General features: G+C 36.0%; 1 protein-coding gene across 7 annotated transcripts in view; it reads right to left on the bottom strand.

Annotated features, from left to right (window-relative positions):
- The window catches only part of PTPRK (protein tyrosine phosphatase receptor type K), a 296,142-nt gene that overhangs the window by 18,261 nt on the left and 261,029 nt on the right, over nucleotides 1–16,852 (bottom strand). For 2 of the 7 annotated variants that reach the window (XM_066547034.1, XM_066547035.1), the window contains exons 14-20: nucleotides 10,530–10,690; nucleotides 8,379–8,414; nucleotides 5,925–5,936; nucleotides 4,568–4,752; nucleotides 2,774–2,861; nucleotides 1,874–1,950; nucleotides 1,664–1,681 (exon numbers count right to left, since the gene is read on the bottom strand). In XM_066547034.1, coding sequence (XP_066403131.1) covers nucleotides 1,664–1,681; nucleotides 1,874–1,950; nucleotides 2,774–2,861; nucleotides 4,568–4,752; nucleotides 5,925–5,936; nucleotides 8,379–8,414; nucleotides 10,530–10,690 — 577 coding nt within the window. The remainder of the gene's footprint in view (nucleotides 1–1,663; nucleotides 1,682–1,873; nucleotides 1,951–2,773; nucleotides 2,862–4,567; nucleotides 4,753–5,924; nucleotides 5,937–8,378; nucleotides 8,415–10,529; nucleotides 10,691–16,852) is intronic. The other 5 variants (XM_066547039.1, XM_066547040.1, XM_066547037.1 and 2 more) reach the window with 4 other exon arrangements.

The raw sequence follows: 16,852 nt of genomic DNA, 5'->3' as shown, positions 1-16,852 counted from the left end.
CTGCTCTTGAGGAAATAATTCAGAGTATATTTTGACCAGTGCCAGCAATTTAGCTACAAAGAGGAAGGAAAGTTTAGTGTTGCTGGTGAGAAGACAATACTGAATTTCACAATGTGGAAATGTTTATAACTCCAGTTATTCTCCAGGTTAAGTTTTATTAGGCCACTTGCTGCAAGTAGTGCATTACAGGGGAGTACAGACCCTTCGATTCCTGGCATTCACAAGATGCTACTAAAGTGAAGGATTTCAGTGTACACAAGGAGTTTATATTCTTTTCCACGGACTGCTTCATTATCCTGTCTAGAGTGAGAGCACATTCCTCTGGGGCTTCTAAAAAAAACATTTGAATATCCTATTCTTGGCTTTACGGGAGACCAAAATTGCATCAAATGATGAAAGAATTTCTCCTGAAGTCCTTGATATCAAGTCACATCTTAAAATTATGGAAGTAGAACCTGTTCTAGACAGGTTTACACTTAGTAATGCTTTTGAGAAGAAGATAAAAGTGTCACTTAAAAATTGTACAATGCCAATTTTAACTTGTAGCTTTCTTGCCTGCTTCTAATGAGATTCAATTCACTCCTAAATAAGAAAATAAATATCCTCAGGGAATTATTAAAAATCTGTGAGAGTTTTCTTGTTTCAGGCCCCAGGCAAAATATCACAGGCCTATCATTTCACAGAGATTGCCATGTTAAAATATCCAAATAAAAAAGACAGAAATATATTGGGAGCTAAATCATTATATCCTGGAAAGTCAAAAGGGTCTTAAATAACTTATCAACTAAAAGTGGTCAAGAAAAACTACTAAGGTGCAATTATAAAGAAAAGCAATCAAAGCCATAGATTTCAAAAACACTTGTCATAACTATTCCACTATCTTCCAAATGGCTATGGAATTAATCTGAATGTAACAACTTGTTTATTCCTAAGGTGTTAATTACAGAAAAGTCATATTGTGTTAGTAAAATTGCCTGGCAAAATTTGGATCAGTTTTTAAAGTTTATAAATTAATTTGTATTTTGATTAAAGTATGGAATTTCAAATTTTAGAGATTTTTTTCAGAAGTGAGGAAATTTCCATGTTAAAATATATATATATATGCGTGTGTGTTTGTGTATATACTTTGTAATGCCTAAATTAGCACCTTAAAGCAAATGCCAGCTAAATATTGCTTGTCTAAAAAATTGTTAAAAATAAACAAATAAACAACCCCCCTCACAAGACCTACATATGTCATTATCCCTCCTTTTTTTACTAAACACATATTATGACTACTCCACAGGTATATTTTCAAAGAACTACAGTGCAGCCTACTATCTAGCTTCTTACATATACGTGGGAAGGGGAAAAGAAAAGCTAGTGGCCAAAATGACCACTAAAAAATGTCAACAGCAAATTCTCTTTAACAGATAGGCTCATCTGAGTTACCTAACATCCAATAATATTCAGGGCTAAGCTAAAAGGCTAAATTATCTTTTCAAAACAGGTACAAAAAAATATTCACACAGAAAATAAATTTTTTAAAGGAACAGATGAGATAAATTAGATGAGGCATGCATAGTTATCAACTGATAAAAATAGAAGAAGAAAGTAATTAATAACAATATCTATATTAAATATTTACAATAGGATGCTGTTATTCACATATAGTGGTACTTACATCCCTGTACAGCCAAATCTACAGCCCAAACCAAAGTCAGATGTGAAAGAAAGCACAACAATGTCAGTGAGTACTAGGACGTAGAACAAGGAAAGTGTACATTTGTTCTTAATAAAAGAAAGCTTTTAATAATTTTGTAGCATAACATGCAATAATTTCACATAGAGAAGCTGGCAAATTGAGAGGGAGAAAGCTGTACATTCCACTCACATCTATGTAGTTGGCATTAATGTAATCTGAAGATGGATCATCTTCAACAGGTTGCAAAATCACCCTGGAGTGGTCATCTGCAAAAACCAAGTGGTTACGGAGCCTTTTTGAAGTGTGATTTTTAAGTAAAATATTAACGGTAAGTCATCTAGAAAACCAAAATCAGCTGGCATAAGTGCCTCACAATTTACAATCCTCAAATACAAATTGTTTACACAGAAATACAAAGAACCATTTTGTCTGAGGGCTGCAATTACTTCAAAAAACCTTCACTACATTTCAATTTCACTAAGCGCAGCTGAAAAGTATTGGCACTGTCACAAGTGGTTAAAAAGACACAAAGAAACCAGGTTACTTGCTCAAAGTCCCTTTCAACATCAGCTCCACTGCTGGTAATCTAGAAAACCAAAAATGCTGATTACTGTTTCCTCACTTCCACCCAAGCCTGCTCAAGTTCATATTGAGATATTAATGAAATCAAGACAAAGGAGTTAGCAATGCACTTGGGATTCGATGAAGAGGTAACTCTGCCCATTCAGGGATTTCTCGTGCACGGTGATTCCTGCGTGTTCCGTTGCATGGGTAAAACAATACAAATTGCAAACAAACAGAATCAACACCCAAATGAGTGCCAGCATGTTGCTGATATATGCTTACCACAGCTTGCACAACAGAGATGCAAATGTGAAATTCAGCCTGAGTTATAAAAGGAAGAAAGTTGAACTGTGAAGAACAACAACAGCAACAACAAAAAAGAAAAAGCTGAGAAAGGCACTGTTCTGCTTCTCCACCGCAGGTATTCAGCAGCTGTGCCACTGGAGACTTGCAAAGGAAGAGAGAGCACGGCCTGAGTAACACACAAGTAGAGCTATCGCTCAAAGCGAGGACACCGATACTCACATGCTATAATGTTTCCATAGCGGTTCTTTGTTCTGTTTTGATCCTTCTTAGCGACATCCCAAGAAGCTGACTGCCCCTCAAAGAAACTCTATAAATAAAAATGTTCCGAAAGAAAACATTCTGACCATTAATTTATCTCCAAAAATAACAGTTTAAAAGAACTGCCCCACCATAAAGTAAGTTCAGCTTTGCTCGCCTGCCCTGGTCACCCAGGCAGTGCCATGGTACAGAAATATCTAAAGAATGAGCCTCTGTCCCTCTGACTCACTGAGGAACTCCACAGGGATTTCAAATCCTGTAATTGCCAGGAGGCTAAACTTGCTTGTACGTCCTTGCTATGGAGGAATGACAGTAAACTGAGAAAGCACAGAGATACTGTTCACTCTTCTTACAGGACGGTGTAATATAGAGCCTGTTTACTACAGCAGTACATTGCTTTCCACATTACCTAGTAAAACACCTTTCCTTCCTACAGAGACATTAGGAACTCTCCTCTGCCAATGTTCATTGTTCTTTTTGCCTTTCCTCATATCCCTACCTCTAGTCACTAGCAAAATCATTCTACATTTTTGAACTCTTAAGACTTTGATCTCTCAGTATTGATAGAAGCAGCTTTTATTTCTGCTTGGTTTTTTCTTCATTGCCCGTAGATATTTTACTGCTGTTGTAGGTCTATGCTACTCCTTCCTTCCAGATGATCTCTTATCCTGGGTAAGTTATCTCCAGAAAATACACAGTAGCCATGGAATCAGAACTTAAATGCACAGTGAGAAGCCCAAAGCAGGGAACAGATGTCATGTATAGAGAGAGAAGAAGTAGCATGCAGGAAAACACCTGATACAGCATCAGGGACCACCCTCCCCCCAGAGTAGTGGCTGACACTTGGTCTTAGCCTTGAAGTTAGGCAGAGCATAACAAAGCATGTTTAAGTAAAAGAGAGGAAAAGAGCATAATATTCTTTTAAAAACCACACATTTATTTATTCCAGTTCTTATGTTTACAGTAGAGACAGCTGCAGAAAGGAGAGAAGGTTGAAAACTGTGTCAGAAGAGATTGCTTACTCAGAGAAAACTCATTGTAAACCTAGCTGTATTGTGAGCAACCTTAGCAGTCCCATTCCCATCTTTACTGTGTGTCCTGACTGATATTCTAATCCCTAAGAATCACAACAGATTCAGAGATCAGAAGCCAAATGAATCTGTACTCATCTTCTGCCTCCAGGGCTGGGAATTTCTTGTTTCCATTTTAACATTAAAGCTGTAAGTAGACATGGGCAGGCAGGTTTAATTAGAACTTCAAGAAATTACTACCCTTATTATCTCTTTACTGCTTCTCAACTGGAGCTGTCCCACTATTGTCCTACTGAGATGCTAAAATAAATCAGGAGAGTGCTTCCAGTCAATGTTTCTTGGAAAACCAGGAAGGTTAAATTCTTTTCTTTAACCTAATCCAGGAGATCTGCACTAAAAATAGCTCACATAACTAATTACAGCATTTCCACTAAAGAGCAGCAACAAAAGAGTGGCAACATCTTACAATATGTCAAAAAGATTCTTTTTATACCCTAGGGAACACACAGGGATTTTCTACCAGGCAGTTGTAAAGGCCCAAACCACTGGACTCCATTTACCATTTCACTTTTGGGTTACATATATAAGAATCTTATGCCTGTTCATCTGTTTTTCACTTAAACCCATGACATTTAGTTCCATCCTTCTGCAATACAATGCAAACAAAAGGCTGCCGATTTCAAAGGGATTTTTCCTAGCAAAGCCCCACCGCTGGAGATCTCACCTCATACTCCTCTTTAAATCCATAGCTGTCAGAGGTCTTCATTAGGTTAATATGCTGCAGGAGATCAGCCACCCTGATGGCAGGGTGCAGCTGCCCAGTCTGGTACGGGGATTCTGTGCCTTCGCAGAGATAACGAGGGACATCCAGGAGTCGGCTGGACTCAGCTGTTGCACTGTGATTTTCATCTGTATTCACAAGAAATCAGCACATTATGTACCCACAGAGCAGTAAAACCTGCTGCTATACATATCAACATCTATTTTTAACCTTTTCCTTCAAAAACATCTCTAATTTTTGAGGAGGCAAAGCACTTACTCTCCAGCACATAAATACTGTGAAGTACGTAAAGAAATTTAACAGCAAACACATACAAAAGTCTGCAGTCCTTCATCCAGTAATAAAGATGTCTGAGGGGCATTTTATTTGACACTACAAAACTTTATGACATTAATGTACTTGGAAATTCCAGACTCCATCAACCAAAGTAACTTTTTAAGGGCTAATACACATCAATAGCAATATTACAACTTAAACAATAAATTAGAATAATTGCATAGTGGTATCAGCACATAATTTGTCTAAGGCCAGCAAAAAGTGACTTGAAAACCCAGTAAAAAAGAGAAGCAATTATGCCACCACTTCAGAACACCACCTCCACTTAAGAAGATGAATCAGCACTACAGAGTGGTCATTTTAACTCAGGTCTTTTAGTAGACAAATGAAACTTGAGTTGAGTGTGCTGTTTTAGTCACAACTTTTTGCCCTGTATAAGCAACGAAGTTTCTTATAACACTCTCTGTGCTACAAGAATTCTCATATCAAAACCATAGGTCAAAGCTGCATGAGGTCAGTTGCATATATTGTCAATCCCTTCTGTGAAATAGTAATTTTATTCAAATTAGAAATTATTAGATCAAATTAATTTACAGAGGAAGAAAAATTCTAATCTAAGTAGCTACTGAAGTGAGAAGTGGGTAATCAACCCCTCCTAAACTTCTTTGAAATCAGTTTACCACTTTCCTTGCAAAGGATCTAGATTAGGAGGCAAAACACTCTAGGAAAAAGATGGACTCCCCAGGGGTTGGATTTTGTACAATTACACCAAAATGTAAACACTATTAATGTCTTCTGGAATTAAATCTCCTGAGAAATTTGATTCTTTGAACTGTCACCCGAGTTGCTAATTTCAGTACCTAATTTATGCCTCACTAATCTGCCTAACAAGGTGAGCGACATGCAGCAGTCACTTTTTATTGTATTGTACCCATACCAAATCACACACATTTCAAATCACCTCAGGATTTGTAGTTCTCCCCATTGCTTTTGTAGTTCTCCCCATTGCTCATTGAATACTTACCAGTAATAGGCACTTTAACCCATTGAAGCAGCAAAAAACAATGAGTGAACAGAACATGAGAAATTTATTTCAGGACTATATTAGAAAATGACTAAAAGAAAATGACATTCAAAGTTGTTAAATCTTCACAATAGGCAACAATGAAATCTGTTTAAAAAATGTAAGGGCTACATTATTATACTATCAGTGTAATAATTGGGACTCAGGAAAAGCAAAACTGTCATACCAACTTAGTGCTAATGTACACAGAATGGAGAGCAGCATTAATAACTTATACATGAAGAAAAAGAAAACTAGCATAGCTACAAAGTAATAAGAGTTTCATATAAAAAACCTCATTTTCTATGATTTAGAACCCATAAAATATTCCTCTTCTCTAAATAAGGCAGAAGAAAACTATTTTGTCATGCTGGGCCAAGCAAAGGCTCTATTAAAATAGAGTAGAGCCAATTGATGCAGTTCCAAAGGAACAAAGTTACAGATACCCAGCTTTTACTACATGGTGTACCAAAAAACTTGTACATTTCTCTCCACTATTTCAGTCCACTCTATGAAAATTAGTACCTCTTCCAACTATCAATGCTTTGCTTATATGAGGAAATTATCATGCCCAGAATATCATTACCAGTAGATGAAAAAGCAGACAGGAACTACTAAGCTGTTCTTCAGTTAGTTCCTTGCCCTCAGTATTCACAGCTGTCTGTGACTGTGTCTGCCACAGCAGAAAATACCATGGCAGTATGCCACTGAAGGCACCATGAGCACTTCACAAGCACAGGATCACATTTACAAAGTTATCTTGATTATTTGGGAGACAATGTGAAAATCAACAAGGTGAATTGAATGGTGAATGCAACAATAGCGTGTGTTGGAAAGGGAAGTCAAATATATAACTACAAAATGGAGTAATGGACTGGAAAATTATAACTCTGAATTTAACAGGTAGCTCAATGCAACATGAACACAATAAAAAGGAGAAAATACAGTTCAGTTAACAGAAACAGTAAAAGTGGGTTATGGGGGTACCTATTCCACTCAGCTCAGCATTAAGATTTCTTCCAAGAATGCTACCTGATTTGAGGCACTGCAATTTAAAATTCAACCTAGGAGTTGGAAGGCTGGAAAACATTCAGAGGAAAATAATGACAACAAATTTAGAAAACGTCACCTACAAGATGGTGAGTGAAAGAACTGGGTTAAACTCAACTAAAAGAGAAATAATTGAGGACACAAGCCTTTCCATGTGAAAAAGTCGGTTTTGAAAGGACAGAAATGTGCCAGTTTTCCATATTTTCTATGAGTCTCTCAAAAGGAAATGGCTAAATCGACAGCAATGAAAATTTAGTCTAGATTAGCCTAATTAGGAAAAACTAGGGGGTGAGCATTATTAATACTTAGTAGTAATACCCAGTTAGTAGTAAATAATACTCAGAAAATTGACCTTTGGGTCCCAAATATTACTAATATAAATCAGAATTTTTTCTTACTAAGGAGGACTGAGGCACTGGAACATTCTACTGCAAGAGCAAAATTCTGTTTGCTACAAATTTTTAAAACATAATGAGACAATTTCCAGAAAGAAGCTGTATTATATGTATAATATCCCTCCTCAAAACAGAGAAGGGATTTCCTTGCCCCCAGGTCCCTTTAAGAATTACTTCTAGGAATCTAATTTTCAACATGTCTATATTCACATCTACTTTCTGATTTTTGTCTTTTATCCTAAAATAACCACAGCAACTGACTGAAACTCAATACTGCACATTGAGTTTATCCAACCAAGAACTTGGGTACAAATAGTACTTTTATCTTTTTATTTAAAAGAAAAAAAAATCTCTAAAACCTGCATTCAGTGTTATATGCAGCATAGACATGTTCAGCCTGTCCATTTCAATGTGTGTTCTTTTTTTAAGTAAGTAAAAAGCTGAAAAATTTACTAGCTAATACTAATTGAATTAAGTAATTAATATAGGCATAGAGAAGTACCTGTTCAGAACATGCAAAGAAAGTTGTTTTCTCTTAGATATTCTGAAAGTTTTTCTGTTTTCCATTTTTCTTTTCATTCTTGTTACTTAGAAAATTGAACTTTGGGAGCCAAAAAATGTTAATGTGGACCTGAATTTTGTTTTTAAAGATCTCTTAATAGAGCTCTAGTTTCACATGTCAATTTATTGGAATTCAGTTTCAAAGCTCTGGGGAGAAAAATTTTAGTGTTTTCCATTTACATATTTCCTCATGCACTCTTCAATTAGCAGTGACTAGGAATAACTTCTTAATGAGGACATAATTTTTATTCTAAAATTGCTGTCAGTCTAATTCTGAATTGATGAACTGAGTGTAAAATTATTTTCTGGCAACAGCATAGTTTTACATAAAACAAGCTGTTTCAACGTTCAACCATGCAAGGAGACAGAACTCATGCAGGGATGGATAATGAAGGACTAGGGTCCTCACCTAACACAGCTGTCGGCACAAGTGGATCATTGGGCACTGTAGGAAAACAAAGCCCATGAAGAAACACATTACCCTTAATTTGTGTATTTTTAAGAACAAAAACAATATACTTCAGAGTACGACCAAGTGATAACTAAACTCCATCAATTTTGTTACAATAGAAAACCAGAATAAATACAGTTCCAGAAAGCATCCTGAATAAAAGAGGTATGAAAGGCAGTGATTTCAGACTTTAGAAATGTAATGATAAGAGCCAAGAGATCCTTACTGAAATGAAATAAAGAAGACATTACATGCAATTTAGTTTTTGAAAGGGTTCCTCCTTCACTATTGTTTTTTTCACTTCACAATAATGGTTCACTTTCATAGAACTCACTTCTTTCCTTTTAAAACCATCCTCTCATGTAATACTTGAATAGCTAATCTCAAAATAAAATGATATTTCTATAAAGGCAATTTATAGGATATTTCTATTTCAAGGCAATTAAAAAAATTATATACATTTTTACTGTTAATAGCTTTTTTAATGCTCAGTACCAAAGAGATTGTTCATAATGAGTATAAGAAAATCACGGGATACACAGATGCAGATGTCTGAATAAAATTCATAGAATTTTATCTTTTATTATCACAACTAGAACCATGCAGAGATAAATGCACTGTTTTGGACAGAAATGGCAGAATGCAGGATTTGTTTTGTTCCAGTCTGGAACAAAAAAACATAACGTCAAAGTGTCTGTAATGGAATTAAGCAAACAATCTGCCTGAAAGTTTGTCACATAGCAGGAAAACCTGAAATCTTGGAAGACTTGTCCCAGTACAGACAATGGTCAGAAGAAACCAACCCTCCAAAACACGAAAAATCACATTCCTAGGATGCTAGAAACTGGTGATGTCAAATTTCTTTGCCAACCAACCAGGAGCTCATGGACTCTTGGCATCACATCACTCCATCTGAAAGGCTGCCTGAGTGCCTGGCAGCCCAAGCTCACTAACAGCCATATAAATTTCTGATAAATTCTTAGTCTGGGATCCACCATCACAGTCCATATCTAAATGTCTCTGCAATCCTGCCTCCACAAATTTCAATGCCAATAAGGCATCAAACTTTGTAGACTTTTTAAACTGTTCCAGCCAAAACTGTAGGAAAACCATGAGGCTGATACTCCAATTTATAATTGATTATGAGACACTCGAAATGTTAGCACTTGGCAGTTTGGTAAGCTTCAACAAACCAATCAATAAACCCTCCTCCAAAAGCCATTTCCCTTACAACAACCAGGAAAGAGCTTAAGAGCCTTAATGGATGCATTTTGCTCAAGCACAGTAAGCAGTATGGGAAATGAGAAGAGACATGGAGTGTCTTTCCCAAAAGGTGGCAATTCAGAAGCAGCTCAGGCTGCTCAGATCTGTTTAAAGCCAAGCCACAAGTCCATGGAGCTGTGAGAAACTCAGGTTCCTACCAGCTCCATGGCAAAATTGTATGCCTTTGTAATTTATACACGAGTCTTGAAATATTTGGTCCGCAAGTGGAGTACCTTGCTTTTGGCAAGGTATAGTGCAGATGTTGGGAGGCAAGAGTGCTAAACACTAGCAGCTATAACCCTTAACAGTCAGAAACCCAAACTTTTTCCAAACCAGACTGTTGGCATGTCTACAAAAAATGAATACAAATATAGAACACATTCGCAGATATATTAACAAGCTTGTTTCTAAACTCCACAAACAGCAATGAAAATTGTCAATGTTTCCTTCTGCTGTAATGTCCTTACTGCCAAAAAAATAGGAATTAATTTGGATCTCATATTATTATTCATTACAGACATGGTGTTGTGCAGTAATATTTAACGTGCTGGCATTAAATAGTCTCATGAGGGAAAACTCAATTTCAAGTTTTAACTGAGGTATTCTGGAAGTATGATACTTTCCCTAAAACAAATATCATTGCATAGTGAAGGCACATGTAAATATTTAATAAAATAATTTGCCATATTCAAATAAGAACAACATACAAACATCCCTACTCAACCTTTGGCTTTACCATCATTCCTGGAAAACCTGGAGCATAAAGAATTTTCCTTAAAAAGCAGAATTGTTTTCTGTGTTTCTATATTTACCTACACTCTGGAGTATCTATAACTGTCTACTTACATCTGGGGCTGAAGTTATGTGAGTCCATAAATGTGATTGACAGGGGATCCTCTGCATGCAGAGTGCTCTGGTCGGCGTAACTCCTGTCCATGGCATTCACCATGTGGGTCATCTCCTGACGGGTGGTTCCCATGGCATCCTTGCGCTTCTTTGCAAGTTTGCTGCCCAGCCAAAAAAAAAAAAAGTAAACCACCTTAATATTTGATGAATGTTAGTGTCTACAGTAATCATTCTCCATAATCCTGAGTGACTGATAAGTTTGACTTATTTCCTTGTGTGCAATTTTTTCAGCGTGTGATAAAACTGTGCACCCTGCTATGAAACAGTCACGGTCTTGTGTTTTCTGTACACACAAAAATGCTGTAATGGAAGTGCTTACTTCTGTACTCTGGCAATATTTTTTTTTCCCTGTGGAGTAATTATACTAATATACACAAATTAGAGAATATAATTACATTTTAACTGAAATGACAAATAAGAAGCATCTGTGCATGCAGTTTTATCAACCATCTCCATTTAAATATCTATTTTGATTCTGTAAATGGATAATACATTCCCCTTGTTTGCGTTGTTGGGAAAAAGAGTCATGTAACCTTCTAAATTACTTTGTTAGTCAAGAAACCTATGAAGTAATAAAAGAAGCATAATCATTCAATATATATTTATATTAAATATTTATATTACATTTTATGTAAAAGGTTGTATTGCCCATTCAATATATACGTATCAATATATACAAGATACGAGAGGATACCACACTATGGTCCTGGTACTTAACTTTGGTTCTTTGAAAAACAAAACCACCCTTATCATTCTACCCTTTCATGCAGTTTGGGAACATTGCAATTTGACATTAACAGTCTTACACTCTGACTGCATCACAGTTAAAGACCAACCTAATCTGTACAACTAAACCCCTCAAATTAACAGCCAATGCCCCTAAAGTGCACACTTCAGAATTATCGCTCAATTCTTCCCTTTTGAGAAAGAAGTGGAAAGGATTTTCATTGTCTCCAGGAGTCAGATGGAAGCAGATAATATATTTTAATTATAACTTCAAACATATATCTCAAGTAGCAAGAAGTATGCAGAGCAGCAAGAGGTGGGCCTTGGTTCTGCAGAAACCTGTAACAGGCATCAAAGTGTTCTGAAATCTCCCTGGTTTCAGCTGAAGCCATGACTATAATACATTATATAGCCAACCTGCTTAGATGGATAAATCTGACACCAGATGGAAGAGACACAATCATCACTGTATATACTGAGTGAGACACAATCATCACTGTATATACTGAGTTCTTGAAAATGTATGTTTAAAACACAGCTTATCTTCATAAGCTTTCTCTGCATAGAATACCATCAAATGCTCTGGTAATTGTTTAGACAGTATTTGTCTTACATTTCTCTTTACTAAAAGGATGGCCAACTCTAAATATTTCATGCATATTTTAAGAGCAGACAAGGATAATATTAGATACTTATTACATATTATAATATTAGATGTTAGGAAGAAATTCTTTACTATCAAGGAGGTGGGACATTGACAGCAGTTGCCCAGAGAGGCTGTGGACCTCCCCTCTCTGGATGTGATCAAGGCCAGGTAGGATGGGGCTCTGAGAAATTTGATCTGATAGAAGGTGTCCCTGCCCACAGCAGGGGGTTTGGAACTACATGATCTTTAGGGTTCCTTCCAACAGAAACTACTCTGGGATTTTGTGAAAATTATCCATCCATGCACTTGTTGAATCCTGGGAGAGTTCACCAGAAAGGACCTACACTGTTCTGTAGGGCAAGAAGTACTTAATGCATAATTAAGAAAATGTTACAGGGCTGTTTCTTAAGTTAACAGTCTTGGTTCATGATGAGGTACCACAGTGTAGAATATGGATGGACAAAGCCCTCCTGTGAATAGTAGATTCTTCCACCAATCAGACTCATGTCCTTATTTTGTCAGATTCCCCCCCTCTTTTGCTCCATCTACAGATGGAATAGTTGGAAAACTACTACTCAGTAACATTCTTACTACAAAAAAATCTCAAAGGTGGTCTCTAAACTTATCTTTTTAAAATCAAACTATTGTTTGTTCTGTATCAGTTGTTACACGAAAAATAAAAAAAATCTGTTGGATGTCTCCCCTACAATGCTTTATTTTATACATTTACTCCACACATTCCTTTCAACTTAAGAGAAGCCAGTTTAAGTGATGCTTTGGTTGAATAAATGAAGACCATAAGAACTTCCAAGAGTGAAACTGCTTGAGCTTTCTAACTGGTTCCCAATACTATCAAAGGATTCATAAAACTAGCATTTCTAGTTCAAAGTAGTTTTTTAAGTTTCAAAGCCTTTCAAACAGTCTCTATACACTGAAGATCACCTTTTTGTAACGTCACCTCAGAAACAGAACAAAAAGACTATTACATCTCATCTCTCGATGATATTAAGCTTTTCTTTGAAGCATCACTTTGTAACGAAACCTGCTAGCCATGCTAAATAAATCAACAGCAATTAAGGCTTTCACGTTATTACTTTATTACAGTAGCTACTTTCTAATTCTTATGCTCTGCTTCAACGCCTAAAAAGGCCTATTGTGTTGTAGCACTGCAACCCGAAGCTGCTGGGAAATGGGAGGACAGCTTTATTGTTCAACAGCTCCGGGCTCCCTTGGGGTTTGACAACTTCTTTTTCCTTTCCTTTCCTTTTTGTTTTCCTTCCCTCACTCAGCTATAGGCACATGCAATCTATGCTTCATGATAGTTAAGCGAATCATTAGGTTAAAGAACTTGAGGCTGACAGAAAGCGAAAATAATTCTCATTATCTGCTAAAGAATTCAGTTGGATGAATTTGTTCAGGTGGGCGTTACAGTGGTTGGAGGGGAAAGGTGCTCTATCATTGGATGAAACTGTGTGGTTAATTATCTTGAGTAGAAGCAATTGCTATTTAACAAGGAAGTTATAATTAGTCATAATAAATCAGAGAATGGCAGTTAGCTAAACCAGCCTTTTTAAAAAATATATTTTTAAGTTTGTTTAAAGAAGTAAACTAATTCTGCTTAAAAATGTGGAAGAGAATTATTATCAGACACCACCAGCTCATCAAAGAAATCAAGTGCATCCTTAGAACTCCTCTGAAGTCAAGCACTTTATGCATTTATTTAAAATGAAGGATGTGTGTAACTGCTTGCTCAATCACAGACAAATTTGTAAGAGTCCTCACAAAAATTCATTTGGTCAGCAAGTATCAAAAAAGCCAGTTTTGCTTCAATGAAGCAGAACTTCTATGCAAACCAATGCCATAAAATAAGATCCAACTTAAGAATGTGTATGCAAAGCACCTCAAACTCAGGAGAGGCAGACCATAAACTATTTATAAACATTTGGCATCTGCCTACAACCTGCATAGGAAAATGGTGCACAAGATCACTCCTGAACTGATACTCTGAGAACATACAGGTGGTAATTTACTGGCACAATTCACTAACTAGGAAATGGGAAAAGATCTTTTTTCCTTAGTGTGATGTGTTGCTGTGAATCATAATGCAAATTAAATTATGATTATAATAAATTAAAATGATAGTTATGGAAAAAAACTGTAGCAAAAAGCTAAGTCTCAATATACAGTTAGAAATACAATATCCCTTTAAAAAAAGAAACAACAGGGTAAGAATAACAGGAACAATGATACAAACAATTTTTCAAGCCTGAGAACAAGGAAAGGTAACTATGAATAAAACTTTGGAAAATTATAGAGACTGTTTTTCTTTTTTAAAAAGGGATACTGCATCTTTAAAACACATAAAATAGTAAGTCACCCATATTCTACTTACAGATAGTAGGAGTAAGAATAGTAGCTCCTCCTGGCAAGCAAATCACAGACAGTGGAAAAAGAGAAGCAATGGTGAATGAAAAGCGTGACTCTGTCACATCCAATAAAGCAGAGAAATGTGCGTTTAAAAAAAAAGTTGAAAAAATTCATGTTTCTTTGGTTAGCATTTCAACTTGCTCATGCACAAACTAGCCTTGCTTTGCCATGCAATTAAAAACAAAACAAAACCAAAATTAAAAAAACCCTAGCGTATAAAAATGATTTGTTTTTTAGAAAGATCACTTGAGAAAATTACATGCTGAGATTTCACTTATTGCCAAAAATTTTGAAAATTAAATGGATTGTGTAATTTCAACATGCAGTTCAGCATAATATAATGATTACCGCCTAGATGTCATGACAAATGAACAGCTGTGTACAAATCTTGTGCAGCAGATATGCTTTTTACTTTTCAGTCACAAAAAATAGGGTTTCATTAATAAATACATTTAATCAGAAAACAATTTCTTGTCATTCACTTTAACATATTTATCAGTACACAGTTGTATACGTATATGTTTGTATGCGTACTATGCGTAGCTATATGAGTACACACATTTTAAAGAAACCTGCACATTTCCAGCAGATATGTGTGTACTGGCATATCCACCACACATTTCCTGAATGCAAACATATGCTTTCTATTTGAAAATCTTACAATTGGAAATGCTGATGTAGTCATGCTAAGCATTAAAAACATGGAAGGTAAACAAATGGAAGGAAATGAAGGACATTTGGAAATAGTCCAACAATGATTTCGAAAATAAAAATGGCATTGCTTGTTAAAGATGCAGTATCCCTTTTCTTAGCTGGTTTGATTACTCCAGTAGAAGTCTTTAAAAGCTGTTAAGAGCTTCATTCAGGAAAACTTCAAACCAATTTGTACAAAATGATCAGGCGAAGCCTAAAATATCTCAAGCTAATAAACAAAACTGCTTAGTACTCCGTTTTTCAATAAAACGTAATGCTGCATTTAATCAGTGATTTGAGATACTGGTGGCTGTGGATACGACTTAATAAACTAATAAAAATGCAGAAACCATTGTTTTATTGACTTTTCCATCTAATAAGCTGTGGTCAATTCGGGTACCAAAAGGGATACTACATAATGGATCACTGAATAGGTACACTACAGAGGATGATTCAGACGGATCGGTTTTTAGTCCCACCACAACTAAGTGAAGTGTGTTTTTGTATGTGTGAAGGTGTCAGAGTTTTTCCAGCTGTTTCTGCCTTCATTGTATGAATTGCCCTGATTCACTAGATGGACTGATTTAACTCAGGAACACAGTTTTTCTATGTTTTTTTAAGAGACCTTGACTAAAGCTGGTATAAAAAAAGTGCCCATTTTCACTAAAGGCAGAGGTGGAGGAGAATGGCAAACCTACAACATATGCAACAGACAACCAATTAAACTATCATGATGGAAAATTGCCAAACGTTAAAGATTCATTAAGCAAGTTAATTTCTCACCTATTTAGAATACAAAATAGTACAGGAGTTTAGAAATATTATGTGCTATAAGATGATGATAATTTCTAAAAGGATACTGCCTTCACAGGTTCTGAGGAGGGAAATGGGGGAAAAGGGAAACTTAAAAATATCACTTCACAGATATAATTAACCAACTTTGGTCAAACAATTCAGAAGTGAAAATTGGAGCCTAATAGGACTCAGAATGGAAGAGGCAAAAACGATAGGAAAAATGTACACATGGATTTGTTTGTTTGTTATTTGCAAAACTAGTCAATCACATCTGGAAGTGACTGACACTCTGTAGCGTTAGACAGTCCCTCTCTCACACACAAACACACGTGAACACACAGAGAATTTTCTATTAAACGTAAGGGGACTACTGTAACACTCACTAAGATGATGTTTCCCAGCACATACCATGCTACAAAGCTACAATATAGAGATTTCCTCCTAAAAGCTGAAAAACAACTTCACTTTTGTTTTTCAAAAGTCGTGTAATAAAGACAACTGGCTGACTGTATGTCTTTTTTGTACATGATGAGTTGGACCTTTTGCATATGTGTAAATTCTCAGCCACAGAGGTAAACAACAGAGAAAAGTAAAAGCACTTTTGGGAAAAATCACATATGTAGCTAACTAACACAGAACACTATAAGCATACCTAATGTTTCTAATGCAGACGTTTCTTCTCCAAGTTATATATCTCCAGGAATAATTGTAAAAAGGCAATAAATTAAAAAAATCTAATGCAAACCAGCAATGATAACATATAGAATGATCTTAATTGATAAAAATAATAGCAAGCTGCATTTCAGAGGAATATACGCAACAATCACAAAAAATACTTTTTATTATAACTTCTGCAAAAGGCAAGGGAATGCAACGCACACACCATGGGAAGGCAAAGGGCTCATTCTATCCAAGAGAAATCAGCTTGTGCCACGTGAAGGGGAACCACCAGGGAGGGGGTGCACAGAGAGAGAGG

Source organism: Molothrus aeneus, chromosome 3 (assembly GCF_037042795.1).
Source record: "Molothrus aeneus isolate 106 chromosome 3, BPBGC_Maene_1.0, whole genome shotgun sequence".
NCBI lineage: Eukaryota > Metazoa > Chordata > Aves > Passeriformes > Icteridae > Molothrus > Molothrus aeneus.
This window is presented reverse-complemented; position numbering and strand designations above follow the sequence as displayed.